The sequence below is a fragment of the Kogia breviceps genome, chromosome 6 (assembly GCF_026419965.1).
Source record: "Kogia breviceps isolate mKogBre1 chromosome 6, mKogBre1 haplotype 1, whole genome shotgun sequence".
Lineage (NCBI taxonomy): Eukaryota > Metazoa > Chordata > Mammalia > Artiodactyla > Physeteridae > Kogia > Kogia breviceps.
This window is the reverse complement of record NC_081315.1, coordinates 85,523,765-85,545,548: the sequence shown is the minus strand read 5'-3', so window position 1 is coordinate 85,545,548 and position 21,784 is coordinate 85,523,765. Positions and strand designations below refer to the sequence as shown.

Genomic DNA, 21,784 nt, shown 5'->3' with positions numbered 1-21,784 from the left:
CTGACTTTAGAGGCTTATAGATGAGGGGCTGGCAGCTTTTCTTAGAAAGACAGATAGTAAATATTTTGGGCTTTGTAAGCCACTGTGTTACAACGACCCAACTCTGCTGTTGTAGGAAAGCAGCCATAGATCATACAGAAATGAACGCATGCAAACATAGCTATGTTCCAAAAAATGTTATTTACAAAAGTGGGTGGCTGGCCCACAGGCCACGGCTGCTAACCTCTGTTGTAGTTCATGTATATGTATATGTGTATATACATATATATGCATATATTTGTGTGTGTGTGTGCACAAGTGTATTCATAAGATACATTGCAGGCATCAAAATTATATATGCATTTACAAAGTTGATAATGGTTAACAAATTGCTCTTCAGAAATGTTACACTAGCTGAGATTCCCACCAACAGTATATGATAATAGTATATGTTCCACACATTCTTACCTATACCAAGTATTAAATTTCTCCTCTTTCCCAATTAGCTGCATGAAAGTAATACCTAACTTTATTTGCATTCTTTAATTATGAATATTTTTAATATTTATTTAACCTATATTTTTCTATATATTTGTTCCTTTTTTGCATTTGTAAAACCTCTTTGCTTGTACAGAAAACTAGACTTCGTTTATTTCAAATATTGTTTTCCCTTCTGTTGTTACCTTTGGACTTTTTCATTGAAACTTTTAATTTCTGATTCCTGGGTTTTGTGTCACTATAGATAGATTTCACTGTACCAAGATTATTTTTTTTTAAAAGCACAACTCTTGTTTTGCTTTGGCTTTCATGTTTACATTTTGCAGTGTTTAAATCTTTTGAGTTGTTGGTGATTTTTAATTTTGTAGGAAGCATAAAGTAGGAAAGCAGATTAGGTTCTTTCTAAACAGTTGCAATTGGGGCTTCCCTGGTGGCACAGTGGTTGAGAGTCCGCCTGCCGATACAGGGGACACGGGTTTGTGCCCTGGTCTGGGAAGATCCCACATGCCGCGGAGCGGCTGGGCCTGTGAGCCATGGCCACTGAGCCTGCGCGTCCGGAGCCTGTGAAGTTGCAATTGTAACAACATATTAAACTAAAGAATCTCTTTTTCTTTGACTGATCGGAAATATCACCTTTAATCTAACAATTTCTAATATGATATATGAGTGCTTATTATGTATCAGATAACTGCTACAGTCCCTTCACTTGTACTAATTAATTTAATCTCATTTTAATCATCACGGTAATGCTGAGGATAGGTTCTGGTGTATTGCCATCTTATAGATGAGAAAACTGATACAGAGAGGTTAAGAAAATAACCAATAGTCACACAGCTTATAAGTGGCAGAGCTCCAAGATTTAAATTTAGAGTCTCTCTCTAAATCATGTTAACCACTAAGCCTTACTGCTTCTCATATATATTTCCCATTTCAAATTGGATCAACCTCTGGACTCTTATTCTGTTCCTTTAATCTGCTTTTATATATCTAGGCCTAAACTGTTCTAATCATGATAGCTTTATAATTCACTTTAATATCTAAGAGATTTTTTCCAGATTTGTTCTCACTAATTTTGCATATTTATTTTTCTAGATGCATTTTATTTTCAAGGGTATGTTTGTTTTAAACTACTGCTGTCTTAAGGAAGACCTTGTTCATTTATTCATTGCCAAAAGAAGTGGACAGTAACCTAAGAATCTAGCAGTCAGATCATTAGAATTTTTTAACATCCTGTGTTTACCTTTCTATAACTTCTGCTGTTAATTTTTTTCTTTTTTTTTAAGGTATGTTAATATTTTATTCATCTTCAGATTGGTTATAAATCATGCATCCTTGTCCAACACCTCCTATGGCTGTGGTGTTGCTGCCCTTTCCCCTACAGATTAAGGCTTTTGTCCTAAAGGGTGATGGGGGAGAAACATCTGGGTGGAGTTTTGTGTCCTCCTGTGGTGGTGGATGTTCACTTCCCCGCAGCCTGGATCACAAGAGATGCTTTCTTAAGGATTCTCCCCAAGCTTGGGGTCTGGAGAGAAATCTGTTAATTTTGATGTTCATTTTTATTCTACATTAAGTCCCTAGATCAGGGCACTTTGCCAAACAGGATTGTTACTTGACAAAGAAAATGTTTTATTTTTTATGCATCCATGTATGGGATGTTCCATCACATAGTGTTAAAAGGGACACTTTGGAACGTGTGAAGCTAGTAAAGAGTGTTTACTGGTACTGCCATGGGTGGGTACGGCCACTGGGCCAGCTGTGAAAGCTGTAGCATGAAATAAAATCCCAAAGTAAGCAGATTTGTGGAAAATAACTACAGAGTAAAATTTAAAACTTGAATGTGTTGTGGGAGGGTGTATGTTTGAGAGAAAGTGAATAAGTTTTCTTTTTTTAATGGAATTAGAAAGATACTCAGTTGTCTTATACATTCTTATTACTTTGATACGTTACATTCTTAGGAATCTGGTTCCTTGATATTTTGCAGTCCTTCCAGTTTTGAGAGCCATATTTGCATATTTTATCATTCTCCATGTGTCTGATTCAAGGGCTGTGAACAGGGAGAACAAGGTGAAGTTTGTGCACACTTCCGTCCATGGCGTGGGTCACAGCTTCGTGCAGTCAGCTTTCAAGGCTTTTGACTTTGTTCCTCCTGAGGCTGTTCCCGAACAGAAGGATCCCGATCCTGAGTTCCCAACAGTGAAATACCCAAATCCTGAAGAGGGTAAAGGTGTCTTGGTAACCTGATTTTTTTTTTAATTATAAAATTTACCTTGAATATAATTCAAAACTGTTACTATTAAGTAAAATGTTTTTATGCATTTTCATTGTGCTAAACAAAAAAGTACGATCGTCATTGGAAATATTTATATTTATTAGTCATCCATTTCTTAAATTCTTTTTTTATAAATTAAAAATATATTTTTTTAAATTTTTGGCTGCAGTGGGTTTTCGTTGCTGTGCGAGGGCTTTCTCTAATTGTGGCAAGCGGGGGCTACCCTTCATTGTGGTGCACGGGCTTTCTCATTGCAGTGGCTTCTCGTGTTGCAGAGCACAGGCCGTAGGCTCGCAGGCTCTAGAGTACAGGCTCAGTAGTTGTGGCACATGGGCTTAGTTGCTCCACGGCATGTGGGATCTTCCCAGGTTAGGGTTCGAACCCGTGTCCCCTGCATTGGCAGGTGGATTCTTAACCACTGTGCCACCAGGGAAGCCAACTCATCCATTTCTTTTTTGTGTGTTTGTGTGTTACGTGGGCCTCTCACTGCTGTGGCCTCTCCCATTGCGGAGCACAGGCTCCAGACACACAGCTCAGCGGCCATGGCTCATGGGCTCAGCGGCCATGGCTCACGGGCCCAGCTGCTCTGCGACATGTGGGATCTTCCTGGACCGGGGCACGAACCTGTGTCCCCTGCATCGGCAGGCGGACTCTCAACCACTGTGCCACCAGGGAAGCCCCATCATTTCTTTTTTTTTTTTTTTTTTTTGTGGTACGTGGGCCTCTCACTGTTGTGGCCTCTCCCGTTGCGGAGCACAGGCTCCGGACGCGCAGGCTCAGAGGCCATGGCTCACGGGCCCACCCGCTCCGCGGCATGTGGGATCTTCCCGGACCGGGGCACGAACCCGTGTTCCCTGCATTGGCAGGCGGATTCTCAACCACTGCACCACCAGGGAAGCCCCCCATCCATTTCTTAAAGGAACTTTCAAATCAGATGTCTTAGCATCAGGATGTGAGAGCTGAAATTACTCGCAAACTTAAAACGATGCTTTACATTCAATTTAATCAATTTAATTTTAAGTTAATTTACTGTTTTTCTTAATGCCAAAAAGAAACAGTAATACAGTGGAGATTTATCACATGATTTTTGTTCCTCAGTTGATATTCTTCTGATACAAAGAAGTACCATTTATTTGTTTTTTTTTTTTTTTTTTTTTTTTAGAAGTACCATTTAAATTATGGTTCCTTTTAGTCTTTTTAAAGGTTCGGGTAACAATGATATCCAGAGAGTCGGTTTATTTTGGTTTGTCTGTTAGGTTGATCACAGGCCCAGGCCTGGAAATACCAGTCCAGCCACACATACTATCAGATGTGGGGAGAATCCCATGGGCACATGTGGGTCATGTGCTGATTCTCTCATTATCTGACCTTTGACTCAAGAAATAATATGTGACCAGCCAAGACCAGCTCCAGAAATAAAATTCAGCCTTGGTTTGGGGAAAGACCTCTTTTAGTTCTTAAAGAACTGAACATTTTTAAAGACTGAAATGTGCTCAATTCTTTTTTCTTTTTTTTTTAAGCATTTATTTTTTAAATTATTTTTATTTTTTTATTTATTTGGCTGCGTTGGGTCTTCATTGCTGCACGTGGGCTTTCTCTAATTGTGGTGAGCGAGGGCTACTCTTGGTTGCAGTACCTGGGCTTCTCATTGCGGTGGCTTCTCTTGTTGCAGAGCACAGGCTCTAGGCACACATGCTTCAGTAGTTGTGGCACAAGGGCTCAGTAGTTGTGGCTCGCGGGCTCTAGAGCGCAGGCTCAGTCATTGTGGCGCACGGGCTTAGTTGCTCCGCAGCATGTGGGATCTTCCTGGACCAGAGCTTAAACCTGTGTCCCCTGCATCGGTAGGCGGATTCTTAACCACTGCACCACCAGGGAAGTCCTGTGCTCAATTCTTCATTGGAATGATCTTTTATCTTATTCTTTTTCAGACTTTGTCTTTTGCTTTGGCTGACAAAACCACGGCCAAAATTGTTTTAGCAAATGACCCAGATGCTGACAGACTTGCTGTGGCAGAAAAGCAAGACAGGTACAATTAATTGTGATTAACTACATAATGGAAAATATAAAAGGTGACATCTTTGGCAGTAAAATGTTTCTGGAGAGACCAGACCTATTTGGAAATATTTCCCATTTATTTTGCAAATGATCATCTCACTTAACCTCAGTCAGATCCTCTAACATAGAGCAAGTACTGATTCGGGGGCCACACAATCAGCAAGCACATTGCAGAGTAAAGCAGCCCAGTATGTATTTGGAATTGAAATTACTATTTGTTATTGTCCCACATTTTATCATTGCTTTTATTGTAATCAATGACTCAGTGCCTAATGAGGGCAAAATACTTTGTTGCTGGCTTTACAGTTTAGCATTTGGTGAAAGGTTTGATGAGGAGCTGGACCTTCAAAGCAATGTTGAATTCAGGTTGAACATACCAGGGAAGATGCCTGTGGGCCGCTGACGATGCTTAAGACAAGTGCGACTGTAGAGTTTGTATAGAGCAGTGGTAGGTAAGGGGGAGAAATTGAAAGCAGTTTGGAGCGTCAAACAGCCTATGTGATGTTTGGGAGACGGTGGGATGCTGTCAAAGGGTTAGGATTTTCGATTATAACAAAACAGATTCAATTCTATATCAGGTTTTAGAAATTTAAGCTAAGGTGCTAAATGCTGAAATGTGAGGTGTACTTGTAGCCACCTACAGACAGGAACATAAGCTGCAAGCCTATTCTCTGGTGTCCTGACTGTGTATACCGCGCTGGATCTTAAGGAATGCTAAGCAGTCTCTCTCTCAGAATCAACAAAGCTGAGCGGAAAATTGAGATATGCAAACTATTATACTTGGGGGGCATCTTTTTAAAAAAAAAATAAATTTATTTATTTCTGGCTGCATTGGGTCTTCATTGCTGCGCGCGGGCCTTTCTCTAGTTGCTGAGAGCAGGGGCTACTCTTTGTTGCAGTGCGTGGTCTTCTCATTGCGGTGGCTTCTCTTGTTGTGGAGCGCAGGCTCAGTAGTTGTGGCACACAGGCGTAGTTGCTCCATGGCATGTGGGATCTTCCCAGACCAGGGCTCGAACCCATGTCCCCTGCATTGGCAGGTGGATTCTTAACCACTGCAACACCAGGGAAGTCCTTGGGGGGCATCTTGCCAGCATGTTTCTGTTATGTTTAAAACCAAAGCCTTTGCCGAAGACTGAGATTAAAGCATTTCTGTGTCATCGCTGATGTACTTATTTTATACACTCTTCAAAGACAGTGTGTTTGTCTAGGCGAACAGGCTGAGACAAGGTAGCTGCTTGGATGTTTGTGGAATGGCAGTCAGCTTCTGGCCTGTTATTTAAACAAGAATAACAAGAACAGTCCTGCAGAGGCTACTTTGAGCCTTGTTTGGCTTAATTGTTCTGTCCTTAATTGTTACTTATAATTAAGTGATCTCTCTTGAGATCACTGCTGTACATAGGTTGTTTTTTCTTTCAGTGGTGAATGGAGAGTGTTTTCAGGCAACGAGTTGGGGGCCCTCTTGGGCTGGTGGCTCTTTACTTCTTGGAAAGAAAAGAACCAAGATCACAGCACCCTCAAAGACACATATATGTTGTCCAGCACCGTCTCCTCCAAAATCCTGCAGGCCATTGCCTTAAAGGAGGGCTTTCACTTCGAGGTAAAGTGTTTGTGAGACTTGCTCTTTTCCCTTCTTTTGCTCTGTAGAAGGTCTAAGACATTTCTTTCTCGCTTGGATTATCCTTTTAGGAAACATTAACTGGCTTTAAGTGGATGGGAAACCGAGCCAAACAGCTAATAGACCAGGGGAAAAATGTCTTATTTGCTTTTGAAGAAGCTATTGGTAAGAGTTGATCATGATGATCCTGGGATCAGTTAATTTATAGAATGCAGATAAATGGGCAAAGATGTGGATTTGGATTTGGGTTCAAAAGATTAACTGTGAAACAGGAACACACAGTTTGTTTTTCTTCTGTGATGCTCAGCAAATGCTGAACTGTCCTACCCCAAAGTCAGCATCACAGATTTTTTTAGCTGAAAAGAATATCTCACAAATAACCAAGCCATTCATGTCAAGAAGTGAATCCTTTGCCCAGATAATTGTGAACAGTGATGTTCCGTACACGGCTGTAGTAGCTTCAGAATCCTCCTATTTGGGGAGTTATGATATTTCCTCACTATGGTATTGATATCCAGGGCAAATATAGTTCACTCCCCCTTATAGAGTGCTCTGCAGAGATCTGTCCAGAAGAAAGGAGAAGGCATGGTTGTGGGACTTTCATCAGAGTGACTGTCACCTGAAAGAACCAGCCAGGATGATGGAAAAACACTTGTCTTAAATGATCACTATCAATGAGCAAAAAAGGAGAGCTAGCAATAGAAACGTGAAATGCAAGTGTTTGGGCTGGGGATGTTTTAGCATGCTTATTATATGATACATACTCTACTAGTTCATACATTCCCTGCAACATCGACACAGGCTCATCATTGAACTAATTCATTGGATGAAGTGTAAGAGTTCAGCTCTTGCTCTTTTGCTCTCAGAACTGCAATCCTGGCCTTCCTATAGTTTTATTTAAAAAAAAAAAAGGAAAGATTTTCTTATATTTGTTTATCAAATATTTATTGCATATCAGTTTCACACTGACTCTGAAAGAAATGGATGACACTGACCTTAGCCTACAGCAGTTTATCTAGTTCTAGTTAGAAACCACACAAAAGAGTATAGGCTAGGTGTCAAGATGAATCATATAACTCGTAAGAAGTACAGGGATTCAGAGAAGACAGAATAAGCATTGACTAGAACAATTGGAAACAGTTTTGTGTGAGCTAGAGGGATTTGGTCTACACCTGGAAAATGAGTACAATTTGTCTAGGAGGGAGACTCTCCTTACAAGGTTATTCAGCAAATATTTTCTCTTTTTTTCTTTTCTTTTTTTAAATTAAAGCATAGTTGAATTATTATATTAATTTCATGTGTACAACATAGTGATTCAATGTTTTTATAGATTATACTCCAGTTATAGTTATTATAAAGTATCAGCTACACTCCCTGCGTTGTACAATACATCCTTGTATCTTAGTTATTTTATATATAGTAGTTTGTACCTCAGCAAATACTTCTTGAAGGCCTGCTATGTGCTAGGCACTGGCCTAGATTCTTAAATGTAATGGTGATGAATGAGAAGCATTTACGTATACTGACAACCTCTTATGCAGTAGGCAGGGAGCATATAGATGTGTGCACACACAGTGTGTAAAGGGACCTACTCCTCAGGGTGTGTGTATGACACGTATTTCTGCAGGATATATGTGCTGCCCTTTTGTTCTGGACAAAGATGGAGTCAGTGCCGCCGTCATAAGTGCAGAGTTGGCCAGCTTTCTAGCAACCAAGAATTTGTCTTTGTCTCAGCAGCTAAAGGCCATCTATGTTGAGTAAGTTTCTATTGACTCTGTTAAATTGAAGTAATTTTTTTTTGTTTCAGTTGTGCAACACAATGATTCAATGTATATCTATATTGTGAAATGATCACAATAAATACAGTTTACATGTTATCCCCACATGTAGTAATATTTTTAAATGTTTTACTCCGTTCTTATGCATGAGATACTAATATTCTTTCTGATGTCCTTACTTGAGTTATGAATTCTATTGCCTATAAAAACTAAATAAGGGATCACCTTTTCATTTTGATATTTAACTACTTAATAGTAATTACCATTCATGATGACATTGATTCTTAACAAATGAGAACATTAGTTGCAGAAATGGCTAGGGGAAGAATGTGATTTTTAAGTGTCCAATGTCAAAAAAGACTAAATGTGTTCACAAAACATCTGTTTAGTCTTTAAAGCAATTATTCACCACTGCCTTTGTAGTGCAAAAGCAACCAGACACAATACATAAGGTAATGGGCATGGCATGGCTACATTCCAATAGAGAAACTTTTACTTAGAAATACAGGCTAAGGGCCACAGAGCAGTTCAGTGATCCCTGGGGTAGATTGTTGGACCTCTTTTATAATGTCAGACCTCTTTTTTAATGCTGAATTATTCCACTGAAATTAGTCGCGGTTATTTGTTTTAGAATATACTGGTTGATACAAGTTCATTGTACACTGTGCAGAATTATAGGTTCCTCATTTTGCATGTAATTGTGTTTGTATTGATAGGTATGGCTACCATATCACCAAAGCTTCATATTTTATCTGCCACGATCAAGGCACTATTAAAAAATTATTTGAAAACCTTAGAAACTACGATGGGAAGAATAATTATCCAAAAACTTGTGGCAAATTTGAAATTTCTGGCATTAGGGACCTTACAACTGGCTATGATGATAGCCAACCTGATAAAAAAGCTGTAAGTAATGTCTTTTATCAGTTAAACTCATCTCTATTTACTTTTTGACTATACTTTGAATGGCTCAACTTAATCATATAATTAATTGAAGCTGATTTTAGGCATTATTATAAATAAGCTATCAAAATATATAGATAGTTAAAAATCATGAGCTGAAACTAAAGGGGTTCTCACTAGTCATCGAAGCCAATGCCGTCATTTAATACAGCAGGAAATCGATACAGTCATCCCTCATCATCCGAGGGTTTCACATCCGCGGATACCGAGGGTTGATTGTACTACACTATTTTATCTAATGGACTTGAGCATCCATGAATTTTGGTATCTGTGGGGGGCTCCTGGAACCAATCCTCCACGGGTACCGAGGGACGACTGTACTCAGAAGTGTAAGACCTGCCTGTGGTCACACAGCTAATTGGTGATGCTCGGGATAGAATCTGGGTCTTCTGATTCCAAACCCAGCTTTTCCTCTCTTTCAGCAGTTGAACTTGAAAAAGCATCAGAATCACCTGGTGGCCAGGTTAAAACACTGAGTGCTGCAGCCCACCCCTTATTTGCCTTTCTGATAAGTTCCCTGCTGATGCTAATGCTACTGGTCCCACTTTGAGAACCACTGCTTGCTTCCTTCTTAGTTTTACCCTGTTCTCTGAATATATAGTAGTTGTTATCTGTAAAGCATGAGTTTGCATTCTTCCTACCATGTAGATTCCCCCACTGGAGTCAAAAGAAGGCTCAAATGTGGCAGAAGAGTATTGCTAACTATGGCAGGGGGGTAGAGGAAGGACAGTAAGAATATCCGTATGAGATATTGGACATTTGCCTTTTTTTTTTTTGGAATTTTTGAATTTTATTTATTTTTTTTATACAGCAGGTTCTTATTAGTTATACCTTTTATACATATTAGTGTATATATGTCAATCCCAACCTCCCAACTCATCACATGGACATTTGCTTTGATACTTACCTTTTTATATTTTAAAATTTACATCTGCACACAATATGTTTTTAAAGGCAAATAATATTAAAAGGGTTATGATTAAACATGGCAGTTCCAACCCCTGCCACCTCATTTCCATGTGCCAAGACAACCACCTTCCCTCTTAGTTGTTTCTCCTGGTATTTACCACCAGATTTCTAAACAATGTGCTCATGTGGTGATACTATGACTTATCAGTGTTAGACTTTATTAATTTTCTATTATGGAGATAGGGATTTAGTTCTTACACTTCCAGCATTCACGACTCTTCTCCCCTGTCCTCACAGTACATTTATACCATTGGTGACATCAGATTCCATGCTTGTATTATTATGACTGGTAACTATTGTTTTTTGCTTAGCTAAGTAGTGTACTATGATTAGGTTCCCCATACTTTGTATAAAGAATTACTCTTCCTGTAATTGACAGCTGCTTTGTTCTTTCATTTGCGTGGATTTCTATGTAAGCCTCACCAGTTCTTCCCACAACCTTCAAATACCTCTCAGTAGGGTTTTCGACCTGGACTGTTGGTTCCATCTTGTTTCCAATGGCCTCCCTCCTGGTCCCTTCCTCTGGGGAGAGCCTTCTGCTGTCTGGGTTGAACGCCCAGCTGTCACCCTGGGAATGCCCTTTCACCACTCTCTGGGGGTGGGTCCCTTGCTCCTGGACCCCATGATTTCCTCTTTTTATATTTATCTTCCTAAGTCACATCTCTAGTAGCTCCCTAAGAAGAAATGAATGAGAGGTAAATTTTTGGAGGTGTTTAGGTCTGAAAATGTCTTACTCTACCCTCATGCTTTATTGACTCACAGTTTAGAAAGCGTTGCTCTGTATTTGTTAAGCCGTTGAGCATCCATCATTCATTCACTCAGGAAATAGTTGGGACCTCATGTGTGCTGCATTCAGGGATGAGAACACCGTACTTATTCAGTCCTTTCCGTGCCATTTGTTTTTTTCTCCATGGGAGGACATTAGGAACTTTCCGCTAAACTTGGGGTTCTGAAATCTCAGTGATATGCTTTTAGTATGGGTCTCTTTTCATTCATTTTTCTGGATACTTGGTTGGTCTTTGTTGATCTATGGAGTCATTTCTTTCAGTTCTGAGACATTCTCTTGATTTTTGTCGAAGAAGGTTGCTGTATGGTTGTTTTTCAAGTAACCTCTTCCCTTGCATTTTCTGTTCTCATCTTTTTTTTTTTTTTTTTTTTTTTTTTTGTGGTACGCAGGCCTTTCACTGTTGTGGCCTCTCCCATTGCGGAGCACAGGCTCCGTACGCACAGGCTCAGCGGCCATGGCTCACGGGCCCAGCCGCTCCGCGGCATGTGGAATCTTCCCAGACCAGGGCACGAACCTGTGTCCCCTACATCGGTAGGCGGATTCTCAACCACTGCGCCACCAGGGAAGCCCTCATCTTCTTTTTTTAAACAAATTTATCTATTTATTTATTTTTGGCTGTGTTGGGTCTTCATTGCTGCGTGCAGGCTTTCTCTAGTTGCGGCGAGCGGGGGCCACTCTTCATCGCGGTGCACGGGCCTCTCACTATCGCGGCGTCTCGTTGCAGAGCACAGGCTCTAGACGCGCAGGCTCAGTAGTTGTGGCGCACGGGCTTAGTTCTCCGTGGCATGTGGGATCTTCCCAGACCAGGGCTCGAACCCGTGTCCCCTGCATTGGCAGGCAGATTCTCAACCACTGCGCCACCAGGGAAGCCCTGTTCTCGTCTTCTTGACAAGTCCTTCTTGACAGGTTCTTAGATGCTGACTCTCCTGGAGTGATGTTCTAATTTCCCGTGTTTCTTTTTTTACCACTGTCCATCTATATCCTTCTTTCCTACTTTTGGGGAGATTACCTCAACATTAACTTTCAATGCTTCTTTGAACATTTCAGCTCTTTTTCTCTAACTTATTGAAAGTAACATCTTACTCTTGTTTCATGTGTATTATATCTTACCTCTCTTAAGGATATTAATTATAGCTTTTTAAAAATGTAAATCTTGTTTCCTCTGTATTGTCTTTATTTCCCTCAAGGTCTCCTGGGGACGCCTCGCTCTCACCCTAATCTCCTGCCTGAGGCCCCAGAAGTGGTGGAGAGGTGCTGTGGACCTGGGAGGAGGGGTTTGAGCATTCAGTGTGCAAACTCTGACTTAGACTCTAAGTTTTCTTCATGCCCTGCCCTCCATGGTGCCCAGCGTCCCCAGCTTCTAAGCCCTTCTGGTTCAGTTACACCAGAGATTTAAACCATCTCCTCATGAGGTGGTTGGTTGACCACGTGGTCAGAAGGTGGGGATTTGGGAGGATCTAATAGCTCTTTTGTCTCACGCCTGCCCTTTGCAGTACCAGGTACCCCAGGTAGTGAGCTTTACCAGGGCCCTGCAGAGCATGCTTTCTTGGTTCTTATCTGCCTGCTACAGGGGCTCCGAGGGCTTTCTTCTGTGTTCCATCAGGTCACCTCTGCCTCTCCACCTGGTTTCTGACTGCCACGATTAGCTGGCAACCCCCTCAACTGCTGCTGCCTCTTTGCCCTTGTGTGTTTTTTAATTTTAATGCTTCAGTCATTTTAGTGGAGTTTGGAGAGCAATCAGCTAAGAATACATCTACCAGAAGACCTTGAAAGTGAAATAAGCCTAGTGTTTTGTGGGGTTTTGGTAATGCATTATTAATTGGTTTAAAGCAATTTCTTGTGAAATGATGTGTTTCAATTTTAGTAAAACTTTAGTAGCTTTAATAGAACCATGGAGGTAAAAAGTAATATACAAAGTTAATTTTCACAAATTGTCTTATTATTATTTATTTCATTTATACAGAGTACATTTTCTGATTTCCTCAGAAATGTTCTTTTCTTCTTTGTTTTGCATTTACTTTCTTGCTTATTCAGGGGAAAATGTTAAGAACAGCTTATGTTACTACTTAAATTTGTTTTTTTGGTTCTTTTGTGGGGTTTTTTTTGCGGTACGTGGGCCTCCCACTGCTGTGGCCTCTGGTGTTGCAGAGCACAGGCTCCGGACGCGCAGGCCCAGCGGCCATGGCTCACGGGCCCAGCCGCTCCGCGGCATGTGGGATCCTCTTGGACCGGGACACGAACCCGCGTCCCCTGCAACGGCAGGCGGACCCGCTACCATTGCGCCACCAGGGAAGCCCACTACTTAAATTTATAATGTGTAAATTAATTCCTAGGTTCTCCCTACTAGTAAAAGAAGCCAAATGATCACCTTTACCTTTGCTAATGGAGGCGTGGCCACCATTCGGACCAGTGGGACAGAGCCCAAAATCAAGTACTATTCGGAACTGTGCGCCCCCCCTGGAAATAGGTATGCTATGGATGGCAGCTGCTGTGATTTTTATTCCCTAAACTTCCTAAATTCTATTCAGACACTAAGTAAAATATTTTATCTTTCCAATGTGTAGTTTAATTAGGAATGTTGTTTCAGAACCTGCAGCACTATTGTGACATTAACAGCCCCTTGAAGCGTCTAGGGACAAGAGTGCTTACTTCCTACTTGGTTATTTCCTTCTACCCCAAATTTCTCTGTATGGGAAAATTTCATTCCTAATTTCAGTAATAATAATTAAATTTCCTTTTTCTAGTACTTTATATTTGAGGCTGGCACCATGACTTTTTCTCTTTTTCTCTGTGTCTGATACAATAAATTAAAATGCATTACACGTCCATTCAACAAATATCTAAATATCTTTGCGTACCTATTGTGTGTAAATCATGCTGGGTCTTGGAGCAGATGAAGAGCCACAGCAGAAAGAGTCCTTACCACCAAGAGCCAATGGTCTGGTAGCTTCAGGGTCGTGTTTTGTGACTTTGATAAAAGGTTTGAGTTGGTCACTTTCCAACACCTGTAACATTTTGAACTTTATCAGCCGTGGTACATGTAGCTAGCATGTGTAAATGTCATATTACACACCTATTTAACAGTCACTTAGCTATCATTTCTCTATTTAGAATACAGTTCAAAATCAGGAAATTTGGGACTTCCCGGGTGGCACAGTGGTTAAGAATCCTCCTGCCAATGCAGGGGACAGGAGTTCAAGCCCTGGTTGGGGAGGATCCCACATGCCGCGGAGCAACTAAGCCCATGTGCCACAACTACTGAGCCCACGTGCCACAACTACTGAAGCCCACGTGCCTAGAGCCCATGCTCCACAACAAGAGAAGCCACCACAATGCGAAGCCCGCGTACCGCAACGAAGAGTAGCCCCCACTCGCCACTAGAGAAAGCCCGTGTGCAGCAACGAAGACCCAGCGCAGCCAAAAATTAAAATAATTTTTCAAAAATCAGGAAATTTTTTTAAAAAGTGAATTAAGTCAGTGCTCTCCAGCAGGAATAAAATGTGAGCCACATACGCAACTTGAAATTTTCTCCTAGACACAATTTTAAATAGTGAAAAGAAACAGATAATATATTTATTTAAGTATTTTAAATATTAACATTACAACATGTAATCACTATAAATATTAATGATATATTTAAAAAAAATTTTTTCACACTAAGTCTTCAAAATCCATACAATATTTTACACTTACCACACATCTCAAATTTGAATGCTATATTTTTTTGGAAATACTTTAAATGTTTTGGTTTTTTTGGTTTTTTTTTTAATATTTATTTATTTGGCTGTGCCGAGTCTTAGTTGCGGCTCGCAAGATCTTCATTACGGCATGAAGGATCTTTTGTTGCGTCATGTGGGCTCTAGTTTCCTGACCAGGGATCAAACTCAGGCCCCTTGCATTGGGAGCGCGGAGTCTTAGCCACTGGACCACCAGAGAGGTCCCCTTAATCTGTATTTAGAGTTCCTAAAATTTACAGTTGAAAAAGTAGATTTTGACACCCAAGTTGTTGCAAACATACTTAAGTTTTCCAATAACTGAATCAAGTGCTAGTTTTCAAATTTGAATTTCAATTAATTAACTTAAATGAAATGAAAAATTCAGTTCCTCTGTTGAACTAACCGCATTTCAATTGCACCGTACCCATGTGTGGCTAGTGGCTACTGTAGTAGACGACACAGGCCTAGGTAGTAATGGCACATACTCTCCAAAGCTTTGTCCATAGGGTTTTTATGGCTTGTGAACCAAATTTACATTATGTGGAAATAAGAGCAGAGGAAATTTTCTGAGCATCTTAAATCAGCGAGCTAGTAGCAGATTAAATGTAGCAGATTAGAGGGGCAGGGAAGATTTGTTACAGTTGCACTTTCCTTAGGCATGAAGAAGTGAGGGCTGATAGCAATGCAAGAAATACTAAAACAAAACAAAACTATAAAACATGGATACAAGAACTCAGAATAGTCACCTGTTGGAGACTTTATCATAAAGGAAATAGCAAGCCACACCCAAATCAGCCCTGAATCTTCTTCTGAATAATTCTCATTCTCACTTAGTGTTTTCATATTTCTGTATCTCATTCTTTTGAAAACAAATGGACATAAGTCCAATTTAAAGATCTATTTTCTCTCTATATTTTTTCCTTTTCATTATCCTGTGAAAATATGTGTAATAGTTTAGAAAACTTTCTTTTATAGTAACAATACAACTTACTGTTTAAAGATCTATGATATTTACATTTTTCACATGGCTTACTGAGTGGACTGAATTCAAATATTAGTTTCTAAATTGCTGAAAATACTTTGAAAATTTGTCCTTTGATTATAGTCATTGAAATGTTGCTCCCATTTATTAAATGAAACATTAGGCACTAGGTCAGCCCATAGATATGCTGTCAGGGCTCAAGCAAGGCATGAGCGTAACTAACACACAACAGCAATAAAGCCATGGCTAAGGTTTCCTTACTTTCTGATAACGTTAAATATTATTTATATATATATATATATATTTTGTTTTATTTTGTTTTGGTTTTTTTTTGCAGTACACAGGCCTCTCACTGTTGTGGCCTCTCCCGTTGCAGAGCACAGGCTCTGGACACACAGGCTCAGCGGCCATGGCTCACGGGCCCAGCCGCTCCGCGGCATGTGGGATCTTCCCAGACTGGGGCACGAACCCGCATCCCCTGCATCGGCAGGCGGACCCCCAACCACTGCGCCACCAGGGAAGCCCATTAATATATTTTATATCATGAATTTCATTCATTCATAGAATTCCGCAACCCACTAACCCTTTTGAACAGAAAATCTTTTTCAAATATGAGTCCTGCTTTTAAAAAATATTTTTGTTGGGGTTGATGTCTTTAGTTGTTGTTTTTTGTTTTGGGGGGTTTTTTTGGACTGTGTCACACAGCTTGTGGGATCTTAGTTCCCCAACCAGGGATCAAACCTGTGCCCTCGGCAGTGAAAGCACAGAGTCCTAACCACTGGACTGCCGGGGAATTCCCTTGATGTCTTTAGTTTTGTCCAACTTTTTATTGTGAAAAATTTCAAACCTATAGAAATGTAGAAATAATGTAGTGAATACCCACATACTCCTCACATAGACTAGGGGTTGACAAACTTTTTCTGTAAAGAGCCAAATAGTAACTATTTTAGGGATTGCAGACCATACAGCCCTTGTTATAACCACTCAACTCTGCTGTTGTAGCCAGAAAGCTGCCACAGACATAAAAAAATAGGTGTGGCTGTGTTCCAATAAAACTTTATTTACACAAATAGGCCGCAAGCCATAGTTTGCCTACCCTAACCTAGTTTCAGCAGTTGCTAACATTTTGCAAAGTTTGCTGTCACTCACCATGCATATCAATATTATATATTTGGGTTGGTTTATTTGTTTCCTCAGCCATTTGAAAATAAGTTGCAGACTTCAATACTCAACTCCTAAGAACAAGGACACTCTCTTATTATCTCAAGATTTAGGGAATAATCTCAAGCAGGGTTCTAACAGAGAAACAAAACCAGCAGGAGACATATAGTAAATTCATTGATGAGTTTTGTTTTATGTTCATTGTTTTAAGAAAACCAATAAGGGCTTCCCTGGTGGTGTAGTGGTTAAGAATCCACCTGCCAATGCAGGGGACACGGGTTTGAGCCCTAGTCTGGGAAGATCCCACATGCTGAAGAGCAACTAAGCCCGTGCACCACAACTACTGAACCTGTGCTCTAGAGCCCACGAGCCACAACTACTGAGCCCACGTGCCACAACTACTGAGGCCCGCATGCCTAGAGCCCGTGCTCTGCAACAAAAGAAGCCACCACAATGAAAGGCCTGTGTACTGCAATGAAGAATAGCCCCCTCTCGCCGCAACTAGAGAAAGCCCATGTGCAGCAACAAAGACCCAACTCAGCCAAAAATAAATAAATAAATAAATGTATATATTTTTAAAAAAACAGTAATTATTGGTGTGCCTTCCTGAGAACTGTTATTTTCTTCAAAGCACATTTATGGAGAAGGAGAAGAAAAGGCTTGTGTAATTCATATATATTTATGAAGCATAATTACTATATATGTTACCAATGGGGGAGTAAAAATAATTATAATGATAGCTACATTTATTGAGGTTTTGGGGCCAGGTTCTGTGCTAATTGCTTTCTATAATTTATCTCAATCTATACAACAACTCTCTTGAGAAAATAAAGTCTTTATCTCAATTTTACAGATGAGGAATCTGGGCCTTTGAAAGGTTAAGTCACTTGCCCAAGGGCACACAGCTAGTAAGTAGTACAGCCAGAATTAATTTCTGTAATAAAATGGATTGTTTTAGTTGTACTGGTTAGCTATTACAATGCAAAAATGATATTAACTAATTACAAAGATTGCCCTTTCCGTTAAAATTAAGTGTGCATATATTAAAGGTGGTCATGTATGAAGTATTAAAAGTTTGAATTGAAGGATTTTTGGTTTTCAGTACTTATAGTAACACCTCATGCTAGTAACCTGATATGTAAGGCTGCCACATAAATTAGACACCTGTCTAATTACAAGTCTGGTTTTTTGGGGGGGTTTTTTGGTTTTTTTTTTTTTTTTTGCGGTACACGGGTCTCTCACTGCTGTGGCCTCTCCAGTTGCGGAGCGCAGGCTCAGCAGCCATGGCTCACAGGCCCAGCCGCTCCACGGCACGTGGGATCCTCCCGGACCGGGGCACGAACCCGTGTCCCCTTGCATCGGCAGGCGGACTCGCAACCACTGCCCCACCAGGGAAGCCCACAAGTCTGTTTTATCTGTCATCAACCTTGCAACTGTTTGCACATAAGTGAGTGTTTTCCACATGCTTGAAAACTTGGTTTCCTTAAAGGGATCTAGTTCCCAAGATTTTTGTTTATACTTTAGTTGTGACCTTTTTGTTCCCAAAGTAGAATAAAAAGCAGCCGCATAGCACAGGGAGATCAGCTCTGTGCTTTGTGACCACCTAGAGGGGTGGGGTAGGGAGGGTGGAAGGGAGGGAGACGCAAGAGGGAGGAGATATGGGGATATATGTATATGTATAGCTGATTCACTTTGTTATACAGCAGAAACTAATAACACCATTGTAAAGATAAAGATGTTTTTAAAAAAATAAACAGGGGGTCTCGGGGTCTGAGTTCTGGGTGAGTGACCAGCAGGCCCACTAGGAGGCTCCCCATCTCTTCCATCCTGGGAAGGCCTTACACAGAAGGCTGTAGCCCAGCTCCCAATAGTTTGAAGACAAACAGGATCAAGAACATTCATATCCTGGGAGATCAAAGACTTGCCAGCCATGTTATTTGTAAAAGTTCAGCAGGATTTAATGACAGCTGAAGTCATGAAAGTTTTCTCTGCACTGTTAGGTACAGACAGAGCTTTTAGGGATGCTAGGCTACAAATTGTGTTTCTTAAAAATTCTTATAAGAAGTGCAAAGGGGTGCTTTTGTTTATAGTAGAGACCTCAGGAAGGCCTTTGCGGAAAATAGTGAATATTGTCACATGAGATTTTTGTCTACATCACAGATGTGTTCCCATGCTTAAGTAACTGGAGTTCTGTTTTGTCTGATTTAGCCCTCTGCTTAAGGGTAAATATGAATGTTAATTGATCTATGTGAGGAGTCTTTAAAATATGCTTTGGAATAATCTACTGACCTGGCATTTTTTTCCCCTTTATTTTGCAGTGATCCTGACCAGCTGAAGAAAGAACTAAATGAACTAGTCAGTGCTATTGAAGAACATTTTTTCCAGCCACAAAAGTATAACCTGCAGCCAAAAGGAGAGTAAACTGTCCCAGCCTTGGGCATAATTACATTTCCCTACAATTAAGCTGAAATTGATTTCTTAAGCAATATTTTTGTGGGTCATATAATTTAAACTATTGCTACAAGTATTCATATTTTTTAATAGACCTACATCCCTCCTTGTTTTATGTTTGAACTTTAAGGATAACAAAGAAAGATAGCCCAATCTAACAAACCAACATTCCTGTTAAAAGGTTGAGCATCATCTGAATTTTAAAAATGAAGATTTTAAAAACAACTAACCTTCAAAAATATATTGTAATTAATATGCTTTCATTAGAATAAATACCAAATATGTTTCTTCTCTAAAATTCATTTTATGTGTAAGTAAAACAGCCAGAAAGCCTATACATATTACTAAATTCTGGGCTGTCCTATGTAAAAGATAGCTACTTCTACATATATGTATATTTACATTTCTATCAATTGCTTAAAAGTAAAATAGACGAACAGATCAAATGTTGTGTTTAGGGAAAATACAATTCACAGGAACCTTTGAAGTAGAGCAAAAGATACTTTAAAAAGATAGTTTTTTGATCTAAAACTTTAATTCTAATAATGCACCATTATACATTGTGTATGTGCTAGGAAAAAACAGCTTAACCATCTTTGTTCAGTGTGTTAACATTCACTCTATCTCTTTAAATCTTGAATGAAACAATTGGTTATTTGAGACTTGCAAAGTAGATTATTGTAGTTTTTTGCTTTAACACAATTCAATGTAATTTTGGTCCTAAAGCAGCAAGGACTCTAAACAGTGACTACCTGACCTTGATTTTTTTTACCTTGTTCTTATGTGATCACAATCTAAAGCTAGACTTTTTCAGGTTCATTATTTAATCTGTGCCTTCTCATAATTGATGGCCTTATAAACTTCCAAAATGACTCCCATTGAGTACCTATGACTGAGGACCAAACTGTTCTTTATATACTTTATATATTTTGTATGACTTTTTTATTTTTAAAGCAAATGATTGCCTACATTATTATTAACTTAAATGGTTATTAACAGTTTCAGAACAATGAAAAATTACAGTACCATTGACAATCATGTTTCTAATGTAAAGGAAAGAATATTTGTATATCCTAGTGATACATAGTTTGTCCCCTACCAGAACTCTTAAATGTACAATATTCAGTATATTCTATCAGCTGCTTCATTGTAGAAGCTATATTTATTTTTGTTTGTTTTCTAGCCTTCAAGTGTACTCTGGAAAAGAGAAACTTTAGATTTGTGTCCTCTCTGCATTTTTGTGAGCACATGAATTGTACCCCATCACAGAGTTTGTTTCTGGAAATGCGAATGTAATTAAGATCCAGTCCTGCTTGATGGAGCTCAGGGTCTAATTGGAGGGCTAATAAGTAACTACAGTACTTAACACGTTCTATAATTGAGTTATCTGCAAAGTACTCAGAGTTGAGGATTGTGAGAGAGGGATTCATTCTGCCCAGAGGAAGCTTCACCTTCAGGGGCACGTAGCAGCTGGAGATGGAGGAGGAAGTCTTCCAGGCACAGAGCACAGCATTCGCAAAAGCCTGGAGGCGCTGGGGTGTGTGTGTGTGGTCCTGGAGGGTGGTGGGGAGATGTTGAAAACAGAACCCAGATGTAAACTTCAGGACCTGCCCCACTTCCCTCGCGTGAGCGGGTGATTCAGTTGGACCTAGAGGAGATCCTCCAGTAAGTATTTCTTGACTTTTTCTTGTTATTGCGGGATGCAGGGTAGCAGCGTGTGGTGCGTAAAGCTTGCTCCATAAGGACCATGCATTCTAGTCTTGGTTCACGGGGAGCCAGCTCTGTGACCTTAGTCAGGTCACTTAGCCTGTCAAAGTCTCCATTTTGTTATTTTTTAAGACTGTTTTTTTTTTAGGGCAGTGCTAGGTTCACAGCAAAATTGAAGGAAGATACAAAGATATCCCGTACCCACCCTGCCCCCGCCCCATGCACAGCCTCCCCCATTATGGACACCCCACCAGAGCGGTGCATTTGTTACTGTTGATGGACCTACATTAACACATCATTATCATCCAAACTGTGGAAACAAGAAAAAGGTCAGTGAATTGCCGGGGTCAAGGGGGAAGGAGAGATGAATAGGCAGAGCACAGAGGATTTTTATGGCAGTAAAAAAAATTTTCTGCATGATACTGTAATAGTGAATACATGTCATTATACACTTGTCCTAATCCATAGAATATACAACACCAAGAGTGAATACTAATGTAAACTGTGGACTTTGGGTGATCATTTTGTCATTTTTAAAATAAAGAGATTTTACTAAATGGTCTCTGAGGTCATATCATGCTGCAGGTCTTTAAATTATATAAAAATCCATTAAGGGCACCATCAGCAATTAAATCATTGGCAGTTCTCGTTGGCAGAATGCTTAACTAGCCCTCTTACAAGACCTAACATCTGAGATGGGGGAAAAACACTTTTTACCGAAGAGGCAGGCAGCCATGTGTTCCTATCCTGCCTTACCTTGCAGCCTGAAGGGAGGGGTGCTGACACTGGGGACGAGGAAGGCAGAACCACGTGACATGCAGATGCCCGAAAATGTTCTGCAGGGGAGGAAGGCA

The 21,784-nt window shown here is 40.1% G+C and overlaps 1 protein-coding gene across 1 annotated transcript in view; it reads left to right on the top strand.

Annotated features, from left to right (window-relative positions):
• Positions 1-21,490, top strand: part of PGM2 (phosphoglucomutase 2) — a 35,841-nt gene extending 14,351 nt beyond the window's left edge. Inside the window, exons 7-14 of the mRNA XM_059067616.2 lie at positions 2,520-2,709; positions 4,675-4,772; positions 6,218-6,398; positions 6,488-6,581; positions 8,044-8,173; positions 8,911-9,100; positions 13,247-13,380; positions 19,091-21,490. Coding sequence (XP_058923599.1) covers positions 2,520-2,709; positions 4,675-4,772; positions 6,218-6,398; positions 6,488-6,581; positions 8,044-8,173; positions 8,911-9,100; positions 13,247-13,380; positions 19,091-19,193 — 1,120 coding nt within the window. The 3' untranslated portion in view covers positions 19,194-21,490. The remainder of the gene's footprint in view (positions 1-2,519; positions 2,710-4,674; positions 4,773-6,217; positions 6,399-6,487; positions 6,582-8,043; positions 8,174-8,910; positions 9,101-13,246; positions 13,381-19,090) is intronic.
• The last annotated feature ends 294 nt before the right edge of the window (positions 21,491-21,784 follow it).